Below are 19253 nucleotides of genomic sequence, written 5' to 3' on the forward strand. Positions count from 1 at the left end.
CGGGTCTGCTCTGCCTGCCATGAGTGTGGCCTTGCCTGGGGATGGCTGACTGGTCTGTCCTCCCGGGTCTTTGTGTCCTGTGTAAAGTGGGCCTAACAGGACACACACACACACATGGAGTGTCGTGCCAAGATCTGCTGTGCTCAAAATCCCTGCTTTCACGTTAGTCGGGAAGTTCAGAGTGGGGACTGTCAAGTGCCTGCGTTAAAAACCAGAGGCCACGGCTGAACATGCTGTCCTTGGTCCAGCACGAGGGCTTCAAGGGCCACCAAGCGAGCAGGTGGCCGGGAGTGGGGGCCCAGTGAGCGGATAGAGCCTCCGATCTGGCGGGGGGCCTGGCGAGGGACCTGGCGGTGGGCAGTGAAGAGTTGAAGGGCTGAGGCAGGCAGCTCACACTGACGGGCCCAATTCATGCGTCCATGGGGCGCACCAGGCCGTGGGGCAAGCAGGAGGGGAGTTGGTGTGAGCCTGACCTGGGGAGTGGGGAAAGGGAAGGCGTTCATGATTCAACATGACCACCCCTAACTTGTTCTAACCAAGGCACAGCTTTACTGAGAGCAAACCCCCATAATTATGAGGGAGACCTTGCACAGCCCCAGCAGCTCCCCTCCTCAGACGCCCCCGGAGAGCGACCCCTTGCCTCCCACTGCTCAGAGCTCACCCCCTTGGCCTGACAGACTACAAAAGAGCCCCAGGACAAGCACCGCCTCTGCCCAGGGATTCCCCCAATCCAGCGTTTGGAGGCCTTCACGGGTCTAAGTGCAGGTGCCACGGTCTCCAGCTTCATGCAGGAGCCGTGGTCTGCCAGGTGCCAGCACTTGCCACTGTCACTGGTTTCTTGCCTTGCACACGTGGTTGTCACCGCTTTGGTTTGTGCAGCTCTCACACAGGCAGGTGCCCTCAGCACTCACAGGGATGCAGACATTCCCACCCCAAAGGGAGGAAAGGGGCAGAGGGAATAATATCCTGCCTCCCTCCCCGGTCCCAGTCATTTCACCAGCAGTGAGAATGGACTTGTCTCTAATGGCTCGGGGATCGTACTGCTCCCCTCCCATGTAGATGCTTCCTTGGCTTTTGGGGGCACTACAATGGCCTCCGGGCTGAAGCATCACCACCTGGATGATGCGCATCATGGCAAGGCCTGCGATTCTTCCCGGAGGAAGAGAATGTTTTAGATGCAGTTTCCAGAAGGCCATCCTTCCCCAGCCGCTGCAACACCTGTGGCCGGATCCCCAAGCAGACGTGGCAGGCCTGTCCCTCCGAGGCCTCTGATGCAGGGTCCGCACAAACCCTCTGGATCACTGAAGGCCTCTTAAGAAGTCCAGGGCCTTCCTCCCGGCCCACCAGCCAAACAAAAGCTCCCCAGCTGGAAGGTGGCAGCGGTGGTGGCTGTGCTGTGCGTGTCTGCTGATGCGAATCTGAGGAGGCAGCCTGTCTGTAAGGAGGCCATGATTCTGGAAGGCTCCATGGCCTGGAAATCTACCCCAAGACTGAGCCAGAGGCTGATGGGAGAATGCATGAGCAATGGCTCTCACCTTTACAAAGAACGCCATGTCTGTCACTTCGGACACCTACTTCCAGGTCAGACTTTGGAAAATGTTTATTGGGAAGAAGGGCTGGGTCAAGTCCAGATGCCTGCACAGGTGGGCACAGGAGTGGGGTCTGCCTGGCCAGTGCACAACGCCCCTCGTGCCCTCTCTGGGTGCCATCCGAAGTGAGAGCTCAGCCTTCCTGGGTCGGCTGAGGCCTCCTGAGGACGCAGTCCCGTGTACTGGGACTCAGCCTGGGGTCCAGCAGTGGCCGTGGCTGTGGCAGTCTGCCCCTTCTCCCAGGTGCTCAGGAAGATGCTGAGAGTTCAGTGCGGGGTCCTGCGGGGGGGCCCTGGCAGTGCAGGGTCCCTGCTGGGTCACTCCATGTCCTCCTGCAGCTCCTGTCTGTGCAGGGCCTGCAGCCGGCTGACCACAGTCTGGTGCACGGCCTCCAGCCCTTCAGTGTCCAGGTCCCGCAGAAGCAGCAGGATGGCAGTCAGGATGTTGTCCTGAGAACACAGAGTCACTGGCTGACTGCCACCCCCAGCAACGCCAATGCCCACACCCTGGCCGGCAGCATGCCATGCCACTGGGTTGGGCCTTCCAGGAAGCCAGCAGACCACACGGATGGAGACTCATGCAGCCTGAGGCAGGGCCAATCCCGTCCCCCTTCTCTGCTCCCCAGAAGCAGGCCTCCCTGTTTAAGCAGGGTCAATGGTTTTCGGTTTACATTTATGGAGGGCACTGAGTTGAACCAGTATTTTTAATCTGGTCCATTCTGCCCAGGATCTGCAGAGCTCCCAGCGTGGGGAGGTGGCGGGAGCTTCAGGCCTCAGCCCCCCGCTGGGGCAGACCTGCTTCCTGACACTATATACATCGGAGGGTCCTCCTGAAATGTGCAGAAGTGTGTGTGGGCCACCAAGCTGGCTCCATGTGCCCACCTCGGTGAAGAGGAAAGTGAAGTCCTAAGGGGGCAGTGATCTGGGGTGTGGGGGGAGGGGGTGGCGGACATGGGCCACAGGCCCAGTGACACCTGCTTAGACCAGCCTTCAATCTGTGGTCACTTTTGTCCAAAGCTCTCAGGTGATGCTTTACCTGGAGGGTGGGCTGGCACCTTCCACGGATGGGGCCTCAGTTCACCCACCTCTGCACCAGCCCCCCTCCTCCCCACCAAACTTGCATTGTAAGTGGTCACTGAACAGACGCATGAGGATGACATGGGTGGCACACGGACACCTAGAAATGACCAGGCTTTGGTGACATCTCCCAGCGGCCCATGTTTTGTTAGGTCAACAACCCGTTCTCCCAACAGGGAAGGCTTCGGAGCCACGGGGCCTGCTTCCTGGTCACTGTGGGGTGACACAAAGCCACCCCAGCCAGGACGAGGAGACTGTAGTCTAAGTGGAGGCAGGAGGCCTCTGCACAGCAGCAAACCTCTGTGGCTCATGTGCTGCTGTCGCCTCTTCTCCAACCCCACAGACACGGGGCTCTCCCTGCAGCCTCAGGCCCTGTGGTCCCCATATGCACGGGCAGGGGACCCATGGCCGCTCCCCGCCCTGGGGCCAGACTCTGTCAGTCTCTGTGGGTTCCATGGCCTCCATCCCACTCCTGCCACAATGTTCCCACTCCGGGCAGATGCAGCCAGCGGCCACCCCCGCGTCTCACTTACCCTGTTCTTGCGACTGCTCGCAGCCTCCCTCTGTGAGAAGGAAGGAAACTGGTCCTGGGCGGGGGCCTTCAGACTGAGCTGTCCCTGGACGCTGCTGGGGGGCGGGGGGGGGGGGGATGACAGTGCATGAAGGCTGAGCAGGGTCAATTCCCAGAGCCTTGGAGCACAGCAAGGAAGAGATGCCAAACAATGCTTCTGCCACCCCCAGTACGAAGGGAAACCCCCATAACATGACTTTACTTCTGGAGTGACAGAAGCACCGGACCGCAGGGCGGGAAGGTGCTACAGCATCAATTTCTCTCTGATTCCCTGGGGGCTGCCTTGCTGTACCCCAGGCTCCTGCCCAGGGTCAAGGGTGGTGGTACTAGACACACATGATGCATGTGAGTCTCCAGGAAAATAACCGCGTTTCATCTGCTACGTGCACTCAGCCTGGCAGCCCCTCTGGGAACAGCTGCCTCTGCAACATTGCCCGTGTTCAGTTTCTGCTCAAAGCCACCCATGACAATCAGAGGACAGCCTCAGAGGCCACCCTCCTTTGCTGGAGGCCCCTCTAGTCGGCATTCCCTCCTCCAACTGGCCCCAGGTGCCCATGAGTCCATGTCACTGAGGCCCCCCTCCAGGCCACCCCTGCACAGGGCTGGCTCTGCGCTGGCACACATGCCATGCCTTGAGCGTTCTCTTGGCCATCGAGGGCCTGATGAACAAGAACCACCCTGGGCAGCTTGCTCCTCCCCACTCCGTCCCCACCCCCAGAGAAGGAGACAGGAGTCACGGCCGGCGGACTCTCCTCTTGAAGGAGGACCCAGGACAGGTCCACAGGCATACCTTGTGTCCTCGTCACCGAAGCTCAGTGGGTCCCCGTGGGTGTCAGCAGTGGTGTTCATGGTACTCAAGGCATAGGACAGCTCCGGCCTGCTGTTCCCTGGGCCCGCTCTGCTGGGGGCTGTGACCTCCTCTCCCTCCACCACTGCCCGGGACAGCTCCTCCTCAGTCACAGCTTCGAGGGGAAGAAGAGGGGCAAAAGCTCTGAGTGGCCTCACTGCACGTGTGCCCTGCATGCTGTGGCACTCCGCACAGTCTGCCTTAGAGAACATGTGTCTGTTCGTCCACCCCCACAGGCATAACTAGCCCTGGCATGACAGATGGCTAACGATTGCTTGTGAATCTGAATTTCAGCATTTCCCAAAAGCAAATACTCATTAAAAAAAAAAAAAAAAAAACCTCAAATTAAATTTTAAAAAGGAACAGAATATACTGCATTTATTCCATTTGACTTAATTGCCCTGGAGTTTATTTATATTAAAATTGTTCAGCTGGGAGAAAATAACTGTGCCTGTAAGACAAGGATTAGGAGCCAGCACACAGAATGCCGGACAAACCAGAGAAAAGGCCCAGCCCCTGGGAACGGGTGGGACTCCGGAGGCAGGAGCACAAAGCCCACAGCTCCCTGGGCACAGGGGCACGACCCCCCTGGGTCCCCCTGGCCCAGCAGTGACGCCGTTCGGCACACCCGGACCTCCTCACACTTGCCAGGGCATGTGGATGCGTGTTTGGGGCAGAGTGGTCTTAACAGAAAAAACAAGCAAACAAAAAACCGGCCCAGTGTGGGTTGACAGTGGGGTGGACAAACGAGACATGTGAGGTTCACCCGCAATCCTGTGCTCGGCACATGGGGCTGCGTCCCCGTAATGGAATCACAGGGACACTTTGAAAGAAGCACAAACCCAGGGCGTTCCTTCTGGGAGACTCTAGAGGGGGTGCCGTCTGCAATGTCCTGAGAGGCCAGGGCTCTGCAGAAAGGGGCAGAGGGGGGCCCCCACAGGGGTGGGCTCAGGGTGTTCACCTACTCTGGTTGTCCAGCCTCTGCAGGTTCGGCAGGTTGCGCAGGACGGTCATGCGGTAGAGGTGGGGGTCGGCGCCGCAGCACGGGTTCTCGGCCAGCCACAGCACCCGCAGGCGCGGCAGGCCCTTCAGGTAGGAGAGCTCGGCCAGGCTGGCGATGCGGTTCCTCCGCAGGTACAGCTCGCTCAGCTGCTGGCACTGGCTCATGGGCTCCAGGGTGGACACACCGTTGACGCTGCAAAGACAGCGTGGTGAGCGTCTGTGTGGCATTATTTTGAGTTCCAGGGGGGGAAACCCAGGCAAAGAGGCCTGAACTTTGCCCCCGGGGGGGCGGCGGCGGGGGGCGGGGCTGGGCCTTAGCCTGGGCACAGCTGTAAATCGTTTGTTCATTTATTCCACGGGAAGGCCCAGACCCGAGAGGCTTGGGCCAGGGCGAGGGGCAGCACGAGCACCCACTGGGTGGCTCAGGGAGCTGCAAAGGAGGAGTGGAGGGCTAACGAGGGACAAACAGGGTGGCCATACATCTGATCAGGAAGGTAAGTCACAGGGGTCTGCACAGGACCTGGGGCTGACAACTGCAACACTCAGGGAGAGTTCCAGAACCTTCTGAACTGCCATAAAGGGACAGTCTGCCTTCCCTGTAGAGTTCAGCCCCATCAGGTTTTACACAGGGGGACCTGCAGGAAGCACGCCGGCATCAGAGCTGCCGGGATCCACAGCGTCGGCTACCACCCTGGGTCCAGAGCGGGCAGGAGGGCGTTCGGAGCAGACCCTCCAAACTCCCCAGCTGCTGAAGTCCCAAAGATCCTAATGACAGAATTTGGTTCACTCAGGGTTTCCTCAGTCTGTTAAAATGCCACGACTCAAAGAGAGGTGACTTATTGACGACAGAGCATGTGATACACAGAGAGTGGCCGAGTTCCCAGCAGTGATGGAAACAGGTCAGGGAAGGCTGGGGGCGGTGGGGCACTGGGGGCAGGTGTGGCCATGATGAGGGTGGCTGCCCATCACTGGGGGGCTGCCCTCAGTGACCCACAGCGACGGCGGGCAGGGACGCAGCAGCGGGGAGGCCCAGGTGAAGCTCCAGAAAGGAGGGTGGAGCTCAGGTGGAGCGAAGAAGCCAGCGGCCCTCCCTGACTTTCCTGGGGAGTTTTCAAATTCTCTAGGCCCCTCTCCTCTTTCAAGCCACAGTGACTTAGAGTGACAGCAGGCATTCAGGTACCTGAGGGTGATCACTTCCAGGCTGGGCATTTCCCGGCATATGGAGATCTGGGGAGGAAAAGAATGTGCTTGCAAACGCTGTTGGGCACTGGCGTTGTGACATCACTTCTCTCTACCGGCCCAACAGAGAAACAATGGGAGCCACAGTCAACGCCACCTCCCAGGTCTAAGTGAGGTAGCCGCCCTCCCCGCCTCCCCGCACACTGACTCCACAAGAGCACACAGGCTCTGCGTTCCACTCCACTCTGCAGCCCAGACAGCCCCTCTGCCTGGAGGAGAAACGTGTGCTCTCTCTAGTGCTTTCCAACAGCATCATGCCATCAAACACTGCTGGCCACCAAGACAGAGCAGTCCTAATTTTAGAAGCCCTCTCAGGACATCAAGTAAGGGGATCTCAATGCCCCCTATGCTGGACAGAGAACCTTTCTACTTGTTGTCCCTGATCTACAGGAAGAGGAGTTAAGCCCCTTCTTGCCAACACAGCTGGGCAGGATTGACAGGGTTGAAAAAGGGATCTCAGCTGGGGTTAACACTGTTGACTCAGGGCAAGAGCAGCCAGGCGCTCAAGCGAGTCCAAAGCTCCCTGGCCTGTTAGGTTGTTCAGTGGTGCGGCCCCCAAGTACCGCAGTGCCTGCCATTCACCAGGCATGAAGCTAGATGGTCCCTGACCACAGCAAGCTCGTGGTCTGGTCAGGATGCTTCACGGTGCACTGGTGGTGTTTTGTTTGTTTGTTTTTCTGCGAAATATGCAGTTCCTCGGCTACTGCGTGAGGTGGACTCGGCTTTTCTGGACAGCCCAGTAGCTCAGCAGCATTCAAACTTTGTTTTTAAGGAGAGGTACAGTTCAAGTGACAAAAGTAGATAAGAACGGAATGACTGGCACTCACTCTGCACAAGCTGCCGGCATTCATTCTAGGAGCGAGAGAGAAAGAAGAAATCTATTCACAGACCCACAGCTCACTCAGTGCTGTGCACTGTTCCCTCACCCCACAAGGTCCCATCTTTTCCTGCAATCGGTGGGGAACATGAAGCTGGATGTGACCAAGAGGAGGAGCTGAAGTGGGGAACCTCCTACTCGGTGACACAAAGTCCAGGAACCCAGAGGGACCCCCAACTGAGTGTACTTCTCTGTAAAGTAAACCCAGCCCCGGGGCTCCTCCCCAGGTCTGAGCAGGGCTGCCCTCTCTTCTGTGTGACCTTTGTGGACACAGGAGCCTCTCAGCAACATGTTTAAGAAAATGTCAAAATAAACTTGGGTGCTAGAATTTTTTTTTTAATTTTTTTTTAATTAGTGGTTCTGCCTTACAACAACTAAATGAACAAAGTACCAGACTGGGGCCTGAATGGAATGGGCGCAGTTCTATTGACTTAACACTCCCTTGTGGAAGAAGCTACAACTTTGGAGATCAGGGTTGGCATAATACTTACATCTGTGAGACGGCTGCCCCTGGGGAAAGAAAAGACATATGAACTTTAATTTTGTTAACAATTAATATTAAAAAAATTTTAAATGACTCCAAAAATTAACAGCAAATGCCTACAAACTGGAAGATGAACTTTCACCAGTGAAGTAAAAGCTGGCCCAGGTAACTGACAAAGGTGTCAAAAATTGTTTCATGGTTGATTTTCAACAAAACCATACATATATTTGGTGCCTGAGAGCTGCTTCTTGGACTGAGGAGCAGCAGAGGCTGCTCCATTTAGAGGACACAAGATTGACTCATTCTCTAGACTGTGGCAGCAGGATCATTTCCCTCACCGATGTAAACAAACAAAGGAGTCTTTCTAAGAGGCCAAGTTCAAAGGCTAAACATGCAACTTATGAAACACTTTTAAAAGTCTGAAATAGGGTGTTGTTTCTCCCTGCTTAGAGCAAGCATGATCACCCCGTGCAGAACAAAGAAATGCATTATTCAAGATGAATGACAGGGGATGTTGTGGCCAAAGCACCAGTTGCACCAGAGCAAGGAGGAAAGCTTTTTAACAAATAAGCAGAGCTCCTACTCTACAGGCAATTTGCTGACACCCTAGCGGGAGGAAGACCTGTGCTTGGCTGGGCCCCCTACCCCCCACCTGAACTGTCCAGTTCACAGTCACGTGTGAAGCCTCGCTCTGAACACCTGGTGAACACCTGTACCTCTTTCAGGAGTTCATGAAGTGCTTCTGGTCCGGCCTTGGCCCTGTTAGACCACCCTGCCGTGGAGCCTGCACTGACCTCTATCCTGCTGTCGCCTCCCTGGGGACAGCTCCTTTCTCGTAGGACTCAGTTACAAAAATGATTAAATCATTGCTGAAGTGTCTCAGTTCACTTTTCTTTCCCTTAGAAATGGTTTTAATCCCCTTGCTCTCCCACCTTGTTCAAAGACTTGGCTCCCCATGAGTAGCAATGTCAGAAATCAGACCCGGTCACAGAGGGAACCATCTGTCCCACTAAAGCTATCTAGAAGCCCTGTAACAAGTCTTCAAGGTAATTCTAACTGTTTCAAGCAAGGATAGTAGATTTGGAGCCAAATACCACCCCGAGAAGGGTGGGGTGTGTGAGTATGAAAATTCTGGAATGACCTTTGCCAGTGGACACCTGAGCTTGTGGCAGCACCTCCCAGAGGCTGTGGGCCCTTGGGACCCGGAACGCCAGCCTGGGCCAGGGGCCAGGAAGACTGGGCTGGAGGTGCCCTCCTCCACCCCGACTGACCCCTATAGAGGCCATTCTCAGCCCCGCCCCAGAGCAGAGATGTAAGGCTGGGCCCCATGCCTGGGCAGAGGTGCCGAGCGGAGAGGCCCCAACCCAGGGCGGGGTGCCACATGCCAGGGCGGAGGTGCCAAGCACGGGACCCCAACCCGGGGAGGGGGTGGCGGGCGGGGATCCCCGCTCCAGGGCAGTGATGCGGGCAGCGTAGGGCCCCAGGCTTCTGGGCCTCACCAGCAGTTGAGCTTCCTCACGCTGTGCAGCTCTGAGGCCTTGGCCCGGGACAGGACCATCTTGCGCGTCAGCTTCATGGCGATGAGCCGCTGGGACCCCCAGCCACCGGCCGGGCTGGGACCTGCCACACTACCCTAGAGGATTTCGGCTCCACAGCGCGCGTCTCCAGGGGGAGGGGCCAGCGTCGTTAGGGGCGTGTCCTGAGAGCCCATTGGCTTCCTGGTGAGGGGGCGGGGTGGCGCGAGCGCAGTGCGGGCCACCTGGGCTTCCGTCCCAGCGATGGCACTGCCCACTAACGCCCCAAGGGCCGAGCGCCCGGTTCCGCGTAGCTCGGCGTGAAGACGCCTGGCTCTGACGTCTTTCTTCAGCGACTGGGAACGGGAGTCCAGCCTCAGCCCGAAGTCCTAAGCTGCAGCCCCGACCTCCGATCCCTCAGTTCTGAGCCCCGACCTCCGAAAGACATGGGGCCAGCCCTAGAAGAGACCTCACCAGTATTTAAACCTTTTAGAATGTAAAGGTTACCTGGGCTGCAAATTATATTAAGGCATTTGTGACCTGAGATGAGTTAGGGGTGACAAGAGCAAAAGAACTTTTCCGCTAGGCCCCTGTCCTGGCTTTGGTCTGCCAATCAGAGCTCTCAGACACTGGCTTCAGTCTTGGCCTTGTGGGGACCTGTCCCAGGTATCAGAAGAAGAGGATGGCTCATGTTGGAAGCCTGCAGTCACAGAAAGCCAGGGTTTGGGTGGTGGCCTGCAGGGGCACTCTGGGTCCATCACAGGGAGGAAACGGTCCAGGAATATGATGGCCTGGAGGCTGGAGAATGAGGAAGGGTGGGTGCTCAGGATGGCTGTGAGTGGTCGTTGGGTCAGTGTAGGTTTTGGGAGAATAGGGCGCCTCAAAGTAATGTGTTCCAAGTTCTTAGCTGGCAAGCAGGCAGAGGACCATCTGACTTAAAGAGGCTTGAGCTAAGAGGAATACCGACACAGCTCAGCCACATGTAGAGTTGCAGGAAGCTTCGAGTAGGCCCAGGCTGTCCTAACTGGGGATCTAGGTTAAGTGAGAGAGGCAAAGTAAGGGCTGCCAGGAACCGTGGAGAGCAGGCTGGGCCAAGAGATGGTGCAGCAGCATCCAGAGAGACTGTCCAAGGTATAGATAAGCATGCTGCCACAGGGGGAAGAAAGCAAGTATGTGCAGGAGTTGGTTCTGGGGGAGGCCGAGCTGGCATGTGGCAGGGCGTTGTACATTGTGACAGATGCCATTGGGCCGTCAGCTGATGGGAAGAGGGCTTTAGGGTTGTTGGTCCCAGGCTTGACTCCACCTGGCTGAGATGGCCCATTGTCCTTCTACATGGACTGGTGTGGCCCAGGTAAAGTGACCAGTTGGGTCTGGGGCAAGCCATGCCAGGAAGGGCTGTGGCCTGGACCCCAGCTCTCTATCCTTGTTAGTCATAAGAAGTGGCATCTGCCCCTGTCCCTTGACAGTGCCCATGTGGGTGGGCCTTCCTGCAAGAGGGCTGCACCTAGAGAGTTTTGCATAGGTGATGGGGGAGAGAGGTGGGAGGACCCCATAGGTCTTCCCAGAGTGGGTCAAGGATTTGTATTCAGGATGTGTGATTTCCGGGCACAGAGGAGTCACTAGAGAGCAGGGACCACTGCCCCCACGTCCAGGTAGGCTGGCATCTGATAAGAAATGTCTGCTTCTCTTCTCGGCTGAAGTTGGGGCCGGGCTCCCATGGAGGGGAGGAGGAGGAGGACACAGACTTGCTCACTTGGGTGCTTCTTGCAGTCCTTGCCATTTGTAGGTAGCTCATGGAGAGGGTGGTTGGGTTTGAATTAGTTGAAGGTCCTCGTGATTCAAGTGACATTTCTAAAGCGGGGACTCTGCACAATAAGTACAAGTGTAGTGGTTTGAGTTGTGTCACTGTGCCCTTCCCAGAACTCCCTCCCTGTGTAGCTCTGGGGGACTTGTCCCAGAGAGAAACTGGCCTGCGCTTTGGAAGGTAGAAGAGGAATAGTGGCCATCCCTCCCCAAAGGTCTCCCCATTCAGGTGGCAGAGAGGAACAAGATGCATGGTGGGGTCTTCCCTGTGGCATGTGCTCTTTTTCCCAATAGTGGCTCTGCCTGGGGCGCTGCTCGGTGACTCCCTTCTCCAAGTTCTCTTTTTGGACGTCTGAGTCCCTGGCTCCTTCCACAGATGTGTCAAGTCAAATTACTACAATATATTTTGTATTTCATAATCCTCATGGGGGGGGGGTGCTTCCTTAAACAAACCCCGACAGACAGAAGCGCAACCAAACTTGCTTAAACCAAAAGAGAAACATCGGCTCATATGACAGAGAAGCCAAGGGTACGGCTTCAAGCATGGCTTGATCCAGGGTCTCAGTCTTCATTATCTTGCCAGACCTCTACCCACCCCGACCCCTCCAATTGCTGAATCCAGGTGCTCCACATCCTCCGCTCCAGGCTACCCACTATGGTGTCAAGTCCAGTGGAGAGAAGACTTTCTCCCAGTGAGTTAGGTGCAAGTCTGGGGAGCGGCCCGGCATGGGTCCCATGACACCTGGAACCTGTGGCTACGCAATGCCTGACAGCTGGCCTGCGTGGAGGAGACCCAGAGGAATGATGGAGAAGAAAGGGGAACCACGGCTGCTTCTGGCCTCAGTGGCCATGGGAGAGGTGACCACCACACCCTTTCCTCGTGTTCCCTGCTCAGACTGCATTATTCCAGGGGAGACATCCTTCTCCCAGCCATTGCTCTGGGGCTTCCATTCATGGCATTCCCATGTGGACAGGGCCTTGGGTTTGTTACTGTGGCCCTGATGGTCTCTGCTTTCTCTTATAAAAAAAGGTAATTTTACCCTGGCTGGGTGGCATGGTTGGAGCATTGTCTTGTACACCAAAAGGTTGTGTGTTCAAATCTTGTTCCGGGCACACACCTAGATTGCGGGTTCAGTCCCCAGTTGGAGTGCATATGGGAGACAACTGATCAATATTTCTCTTTCACATTGATGTCTCTCTCTCTCAAATCAATAAACATATTCTCAGGTGAGAATTAAAAAACAAGTAATTGGCATCTCTAAAGGCCTTGCTGTCTGAATCCAATTCTAATCCAGCTGAGTCATGAGATTCATTTCTGCCATGTTGGTTCCCAGGCCTGTGTGTCTCCCCAAAACCTCGCAAGCAGCATTTCCTGTGCATATACCTACAACAACTCCTCCTTACTGGCTCTTTGAAGCCCTAGGGACTACAGGGAGATGGCAGGCACTTCTTGCTGCCAGATGGCCTACAGGGTTCTGGGCCCCTGTGCAGTTTTTGGTGACGGTGCTGCTCTGGCAGAGACGACACAGGCCCAGGGAAGTTACCTGCCCTTCTCCCTGCTGCCCAAGAGCAGGCCCCTCTGCCAGTCCCTGGTGGTAGGGTCACAAAGGCAGGACCCTGTGGTACAAGGTGCACAGCTCGATGGGCCACCTGGCCTCACAGAGCACCTGCTTGTCAGGGATGCAGCCTGGGGCTCCTGGTCTTAAGTGAGCAGAACTGCTTTCTGCAGTTGGATGGGTCCAGCACTCCCAGGATTTAAAGTGGTGGTAAGGGGTTTCTAGCTGCCACCAGCAGGGTGCTGGCACCCGGAAAGGGACTCCCCTCAGGCCCAGCTGGCAAAGGTGTTCTGACCACACAGCACCCTGGGCCTCCCCTTTGCTCCACTCACCCCCCTCCCCCACCAAGGTCACAGCACCTCATCTTTCCAATGTTACAGGTGGGTTATCGGTGGCTGCATTACAAACTGCCCCAGATTTAGCATCACAGGACAATGGACATTTATCATCTCAGTTTTTGAGGGTCAGGAGTCTGGGAGTGCCTGGCTAGGGGTCTCCTGTGGAGTCAAGCTGTGGGCCAGGCTGCGGTCTCTGATGACCTGGGTGAGGTCTTCCAAGCCCATTCAGACAGCTGTGGACAGAAGGTTTTATTCTCACCACAGGGCCTCCCAGAGTAAGTGATGAGGTAGGGAGGAGGAGGGACAGAGAGAGAGTGTGGGGCCCCTTGGGGGTCCATGGGCAAGTTACTTAGTTTCCCTGAGCCATAGCTCTCTCACAACAAATAGGGCATGAGGTCTTCTGCCACAGTGGGTCTTGACTGCAAACATGGGGAGGTTAGCATGGCACCTGGCAAGGAGGGTGTGTGTGGTGACCTCCTCCAAGGACCTGAGGCTAGTGCTGGGAGGTCAGGAAGGATGGACTGCAGACATGTTTCAGACCTGCATTCAGACCTGGAACATACGTGTAGAAGAGAAAAGCAACCTGCATTTACTGATTTTACTCAGTGTCCTGAGAGATTATGCAGGCAAGGGGCCATTTCCAGTTCCATGCTCAGCACTGTTGTTATGGAAACGTACCCCCTGTTAGAGAGTCCTGCGTAGACATGCAGCCACGAGAGTGTCCGCAGTAGCTGTGCCACAGGCTGTACTCTGTTCTCCTGTGTAGCACCTTCACTTTCATTTACATTTCATGGGAAGTCTTGTGATAAGATGGTTCTGGAATGCAAGCGACCCGTTGACTTAAGAAATCAAGGAAAACAATGGTGTCCCCCTGCACAAAGCTCACTTCTCTTGTGCTCTCTCCAGACCAGGAGTCAGAAAGCCAGCCCCAGCCGTTGCCTATGTCTGTAGATAAAGTGTTATTGGCACACAGCCACGCCCATCCATGCTTTGCTAATGGCTGCTTTCTGGCTGCAACGGCAGAGTTGAGTAGTTGGGACAGAGACTGTGGGCCTGCAAAGCCTGAAATATTTACCATCAGGCCTCATACAGGAAGTCTACAGCCCCTGCTCTAGCTCTGGTGTGCTGGCTCCCGCCTCTGGGCCCTCCTGCCCTCTGTGGTTCTCCTGTGTATTATTCATGACCAGAGCACATCTGTGTCACAGGGTCAAATTGCCATCTCACTCACTGATTGCGGTTTTCTTCTGGCTGCCAGGGCAAGGGGCTCTTTATCTTGGGCAAGATGTCCCTGTGGTGAAAAAGCCCTCTGCTTGGCACAGCCTGGATCTGAACTTAAAAGAACCCTCCATCAAGACCAGTACATGCTGTGTTCCTGTTTTATAGTCAAATGTCTTTTGATTTTTATGGGAAGAACGTTTCATAATTGCTCTTGCAGTGATGTGTCCTGGTAGACGGAACGGGGCCTTCTTGTGCAACGTGTGGTTCTCTAGAAAGGAAGGGGCCACTCGGGGACAACGTGGGCATAGATGTTTTGTCAGAAGCTTGTTTCCTGAACTACTTTACCTCAAACGAGGTTCCCACGGGGGTCTGGGCTAATTGGAAACAAAAGCCAACCCGTGTGCCTGTCCACCACACAGCTCTGCCATTATCACTGTCTCATGAAATATTGACAGTCCCCAGCACGCTCTCGGTAAATGAGATGCCCGACCCCCCCCCCCCCACAGGGGGGAGGTGAATTGCATGAGGGTCTGGACACAGCTGCTAACACCCAGCAGCTGATACTGGCAGGTCACAGACGCCTCTCCAGGTTGGGGCAGTCGTAGCAAGCTTTCTCCTGCAGCAGGCTACCACCTGGTGCTGACAAGCTGCGGGGCTCTGAGGACGCAGCAGTGACGGGCGGAGGGCTGTGCACCTGCCATGTGTGGTCCAGCAGAGGCATGACACCCACTGCTCCCCATTCTTCTATTCCGCGGTGCTAACTGCTTTGCAGGAGAGGCTCCAGCTGCCTTCATGCCTCTCAAAGTGTCTGAACAAAATAATCAAGTGCTGCCCTGTACAAGGGGCCCTGGTGGGTTCTGGCACCTTCCCCACAGCTGCTGGAGATCTCTGGATGGCGGGATAGTGAGACAGGGGACATCCGCCAGCCCGTGGACCTGTGGTACTGCCAGCTGTCCCCTTTGTGGGGAGGCGGGGGCAGGTGAAGGATAGGGGCTTTTCAGAGGAGGGCGTGCTGGGCAGAAGTCTGGACGACACTAGGTCAGTGAACCCAGGGGAGGAAATGAGAGGGAAGCTGGTCAGCCAGGAGTCAGCTGGCAGCCCTCAGGCACTTCCTGGGACTCAGAACCAGGGGTGGCCGTGGGGCATTTTGAGCTGGCAGCCTGAAGGAGAGGGCAGAGGGCCTCTGTGGGGTAAGAGAACTGTGGTTGGGCCTTTAGGGAAAGCTTGTTCCTCTTTTTAGGAGTCAAAACTCAGTCTCTGCTAGTCCTGAGAATGGGCAGGGCAGTGCTACCAGGGGCCAGCAACTGCCATAGTGGGGTGGGGGCAGCTGCAGAGTCCAAGGGGGTCATCGTAGGAGTGGCTCACCGAGTCCCAGACCCACTTGAGTCTCATGCCCCTCCCGCTGGCACCCCCTCCTCTACCCTGCCCCGCCCCCCACTCGCGGGTTTAGGACTTGAGGAGAATCGCTGTTTAACTGAGAAACTTGCCCCTAGCCCCTCAGGAGGCAAACACTCGCAAGAGTGCTGGCCCAGGGGTCTCTGGGGAGGCCAGACTCGCAGGTCAGGTGTTTGGGATCGGCCAGCTTGTCCTCGGCTCTCTCCGCGGGCGCGGGACGCAGCGAGCTGCGCTCTTCAGCTGAGTGACGCAGAGCGCTCGCTGCAGACCACGCGGAAGGTGCGGAGGGCAGCGGGCGCGGGGCGCACGCTTGGCTCAGGATGCAGGCAGTCCTGCGGGGCTGGGGCGGCCATCCTGAACAGCGGCGCGAGTAACACGGGCACGGGGCGCTCCCAGCAGGTACACGCCCGGACCGCGCTCTGGCCGCGGTGAACACCAGCGGGGTGCGGTGGCGAGGTAGCCGGGTCAGCGCTGGGCGGAGCTGCGGACTGGGGGAGAACGTGCGGCGGTCAGGGGACGCGGGCTTGGTAGGGTGCGTGCGCCGCGGGTGCGGAGACCATGGCTCTGGCCAGGGAGGATGCGAGCTGGGACGTGGCTGGGACGCTGGGACGCTGGGACGCTGGGAAGAGTGCAGGCTCACGGGTCGGGTCGGGGTGTGGGGTCAGAGCACCGGAAGAGGCTGGGGCGCAGGCATCCGCTGGGTTGCCCTGCCATGGCCAGCCTTGGCTCTGGGTCACAGGCGCTGCTACAGGAAGGGGACAGGGTCTGCCCCCGTGTGTGTTGCTGATTTGGGCTCTTGCTCTGGACCCCTGGATAAGACCACAGGACCCAATTCCTCTGCCCCTGGTGTGCGTAGCCAGGAGTTCAGAAGACGCTGGGAAAGGAGTGGCAGGGAGCAGCTACACGATTTAGAGAGAAAAGGAGAAAGGGGTGCACTGCCAGCCACTGACCAGTGTGCCCAGGGCCAGCCCCACATACAAAGTCCATTGCTCTGTTACCTGGTGAGTCTTTTGGGCTGAGGTAGGTGGGGTACAAGGGGCCCCTGTCTCTCTGAGTCCCCCTGGTCTTGGGTTCACGTGGCAGCTGTAAAATTTGTGCCCAGGAATTTTATTCTTTTGGCCTTGGTGTCTGTTCCTGGGGGTGGGGGTGGTTTACACCAAGGGTGGGGTCTTCCAGCCCACCACACCTGGAACTCAGGAACCCGAGGCTCAGAGCTGGAACAGAAGGTGTGGACTGCCCCTTCCTCCTGCACCTGTGCTCTGTCCCTGTGAGTCCCCTCAGCACCTCTGTCCTCCTGGGGATTGCTCAGCGCAGAGCTCAGATTCAGACACTCACCACACATGGGCCTTGGCCCTGTTCAGGCTGCTCTCTCTATGGCAACAGCTCCACATTCTTGTGAGGAGGTGTCCTGTACTGGGTGATATTTATAGGTGTGCATTTTGTGTGCCAAATTCTTCTTGTGTGTCCATCTGTCTGTCTATCTATCTTCTTGGACATCCTTTACTTTCAGAGCGCTCTAGACACTGTGCTGAGATGGGCAACTGTCTGAGAAATGTGAACATGAACAAGAACGCTTCTGAGTTTCCTAATACAGGTCCTTCATGGCACACACCTCTGTCTGCTGCTCAGCCCATGTCATTCCTACTCTCCTGTTGTCCTTGTCCTGCGCAGGGCCCAGCCCTGAAGAGGGGGCAGGAGCCATCTCTAGCCCAGCCCCCCTGACAGAGTAGCTGTCTACCTGGGAGGTTTCCAGTGCCTCATTTTCCTCTCTGTCAATTGGAAACCTTTCTAGCTCAGCTGTGTGCCTCAGCAGCGGGCTATGTGGCCAGGTGAGCTGCTGCACAGGACAGCAAATGGCCCTGCAAGGGCCACACGGGGGAAAGGCATCACCTCACATGAGCGCTGGGCCAGGACCCCAGAGGGACTGCTGAGCCAGCACTGATTCCTGCTGTTCTGCCCGTTGGGGCTGCCGTCACGGAACGCCACAGACGGCCAGTGTATAAGCAACAGAAGTTTACTTCTCACAGTTCTGGAGGCTGGGAGTCTGAGATCAGGGTGCTGGCAGGGTTGGCGAGGGCTCCCTTCCAGGCGCAGATGTCTCCTTGTGCCCTCACATGGTGGAAGGGAAGGGACAGGGAGCTCTCTGGGGTCTCCTTTATAAGGACACTAATTCCATTACGAGGGCTCCATCCTCACGATCTACTCACCTTCCACAGGCCCCACCTCCCAATACCGTCACCCAGGGGGTTAGGGCTTCAACACGCTAGGGGACACGTTCAGAACAGAGCATTCCACTACTGTTCCCCCCAAATCCATGTCCTCCTCACATGCAAAGTACATTCACTACATCCCAGCAGCCTCCAAAGTCTGAACTCACTCCAGCATCCGCTCTGCAGTCCAAATTCTCATCTAAACCTTATTTAAATCAGATGAGGGGGAGACTGGAGGCAGATTTGTCCAGAGGCAGGTTTCTCTCCAGCTGTGAACCTGTGAAACCAGATGAGTCATGTGCTTCCAAAAGACAGTGGTGGGATAGGCATGGGACAGCCACCAGACCCTGGGGCGGGGTCCCGCCTGGGCTGGAATCTCATGACGGGGACTCAGTGGGTCTGGGTCACCTGCCTCCATGGCTCCACTGAACATGGGCCTAGCAGTGGCCCTCTTCCTGGGTCATGTTCCCGAAGCCCTGGGTGCCCCCATCCTTCAAGACCTGAGTGAAAGGAGCTGCCCTTCCAGACTTGTGCGCTCTTCACAGAGCAATGTAGGCTTTTAGTAGCGCCACCTCCAAACTCTGCTGGCCTTGCCAACCACCCAGTGCCAAGGCCTCGTCCACTTGTGTATGGCTTGTCACAGCAGCATAGTATATTATCATAGTGCTTTTGTGGGAGGGAAGTGAGCCTCCTCCGGGAAGGTCTGGGATCTGGGAGTGAGCCTGGCCAGGGGGCGGTGGGGACGGAGGGAGTGTGGATGCAGAGGTGAGGGTTGGCCTGAGCCCTGGATGTCACTGAGAGCACTCGCTCAAGGTCAGTGGCCAGGTGGCTGAATCGCAGGTACCCTGGGCTGAGCTGAGCCAAGGGAGGGCTGGGCGGGGGCCTCGCTCCCCAACAGTTCCCTCGCACCTCCTCGGAGCACATGACCGCATGCTGAAGCCGGGTGCGTGGGCAGGGGAGGGCCTGTCCAGGAGTGACCGTCATTGTGGTGGAAGGTGATGTGGCCAGAAAGGGCTTCTGGGTGGGAGGGGGAGGTGAGACCTTGTGATTCTCTTGCCCCAAGAGACCCTCTTTTGCACCTGCAGGGACACTGGGAGGAGTGTGACTCCATGGAAGACATCATGGGGTGTCATTGTGGGGTGACTTGGGGGACACATTGTAGGAGGTGGTCTCGGGCATCATGGCCTCAAGAGACTCATTGTGCTGCCCACTGTGTCCTTGGTGGATGGAGACAGTGGCGTCAGTGCTGGAAGTAAAGGACCTGAGAAAAGGAGACTTGTTCTGATTTTTAGGGACTTGTCTCGTGGGTAGAGAGCTGTGCCACAACCTGAAACCACTTTGTGCTTAGTAGGGAGTTTTTTTCTTTTTCCTTTTGGAAAATGAAAGCAGTGAACAAATGTCAGGAAGCACGGACACAGGATGTGGTGTGTGCGCCGCACATGACTGGCGCGTCCCCGCGGCTCCTGGTTCCCATGCTGAGTTTCAGGGGTGGGGGCGGAATGCTCTCTCTGGTCCTTCACGGAGACCTGAGGTT

General features: G+C 56.7%; 1 protein-coding gene across 2 annotated transcripts; it reads right to left on the bottom strand.

Annotated features, from left to right (window-relative positions):
* Window positions 1-1582: 1582 nt before the first annotated feature.
* On the bottom strand, window positions 1583-9354 carry CFAP410 (cilia and flagella associated protein 410). 2 transcript variants are annotated; one of them, XM_090272159.1, is made up of 7 exons: window positions 9185-9354; window positions 7693-7711; window positions 6266-6312; window positions 5049-5278; window positions 4027-4198; window positions 3199-3289; window positions 1583-2038 (listed from the first exon to the last, which is right to left on the bottom strand). In XM_090272159.1, exons 1-7 carry the CDS (start codon window positions 9259-9261, stop codon window positions 1907-1909), a joined length of 768 nt encoding a protein of 255 aa, XP_090128285.1. In that variant the 5' UTR covers window positions 9262-9354; the 3' UTR covers window positions 1583-1906. The 2 variants fall into 2 exon arrangements, with proteins under 2 accessions (XP_090128285.1, XP_090128284.1); XM_090272158.1 differs by having other exon boundaries at window positions 3199-3292.
* Between the last annotated feature and the right edge of the window lie 9899 nt (window positions 9355-19253).

The sequence above is a fragment of the Furipterus horrens genome, unplaced genomic scaffold, assembly GCF_987537825.1.
Source record: "Furipterus horrens unplaced genomic scaffold, mFurHor1.1.pri manual_scaffold_1, whole genome shotgun sequence".
Lineage (NCBI taxonomy): Eukaryota > Metazoa > Chordata > Mammalia > Chiroptera > Furipteridae > Furipterus > Furipterus horrens.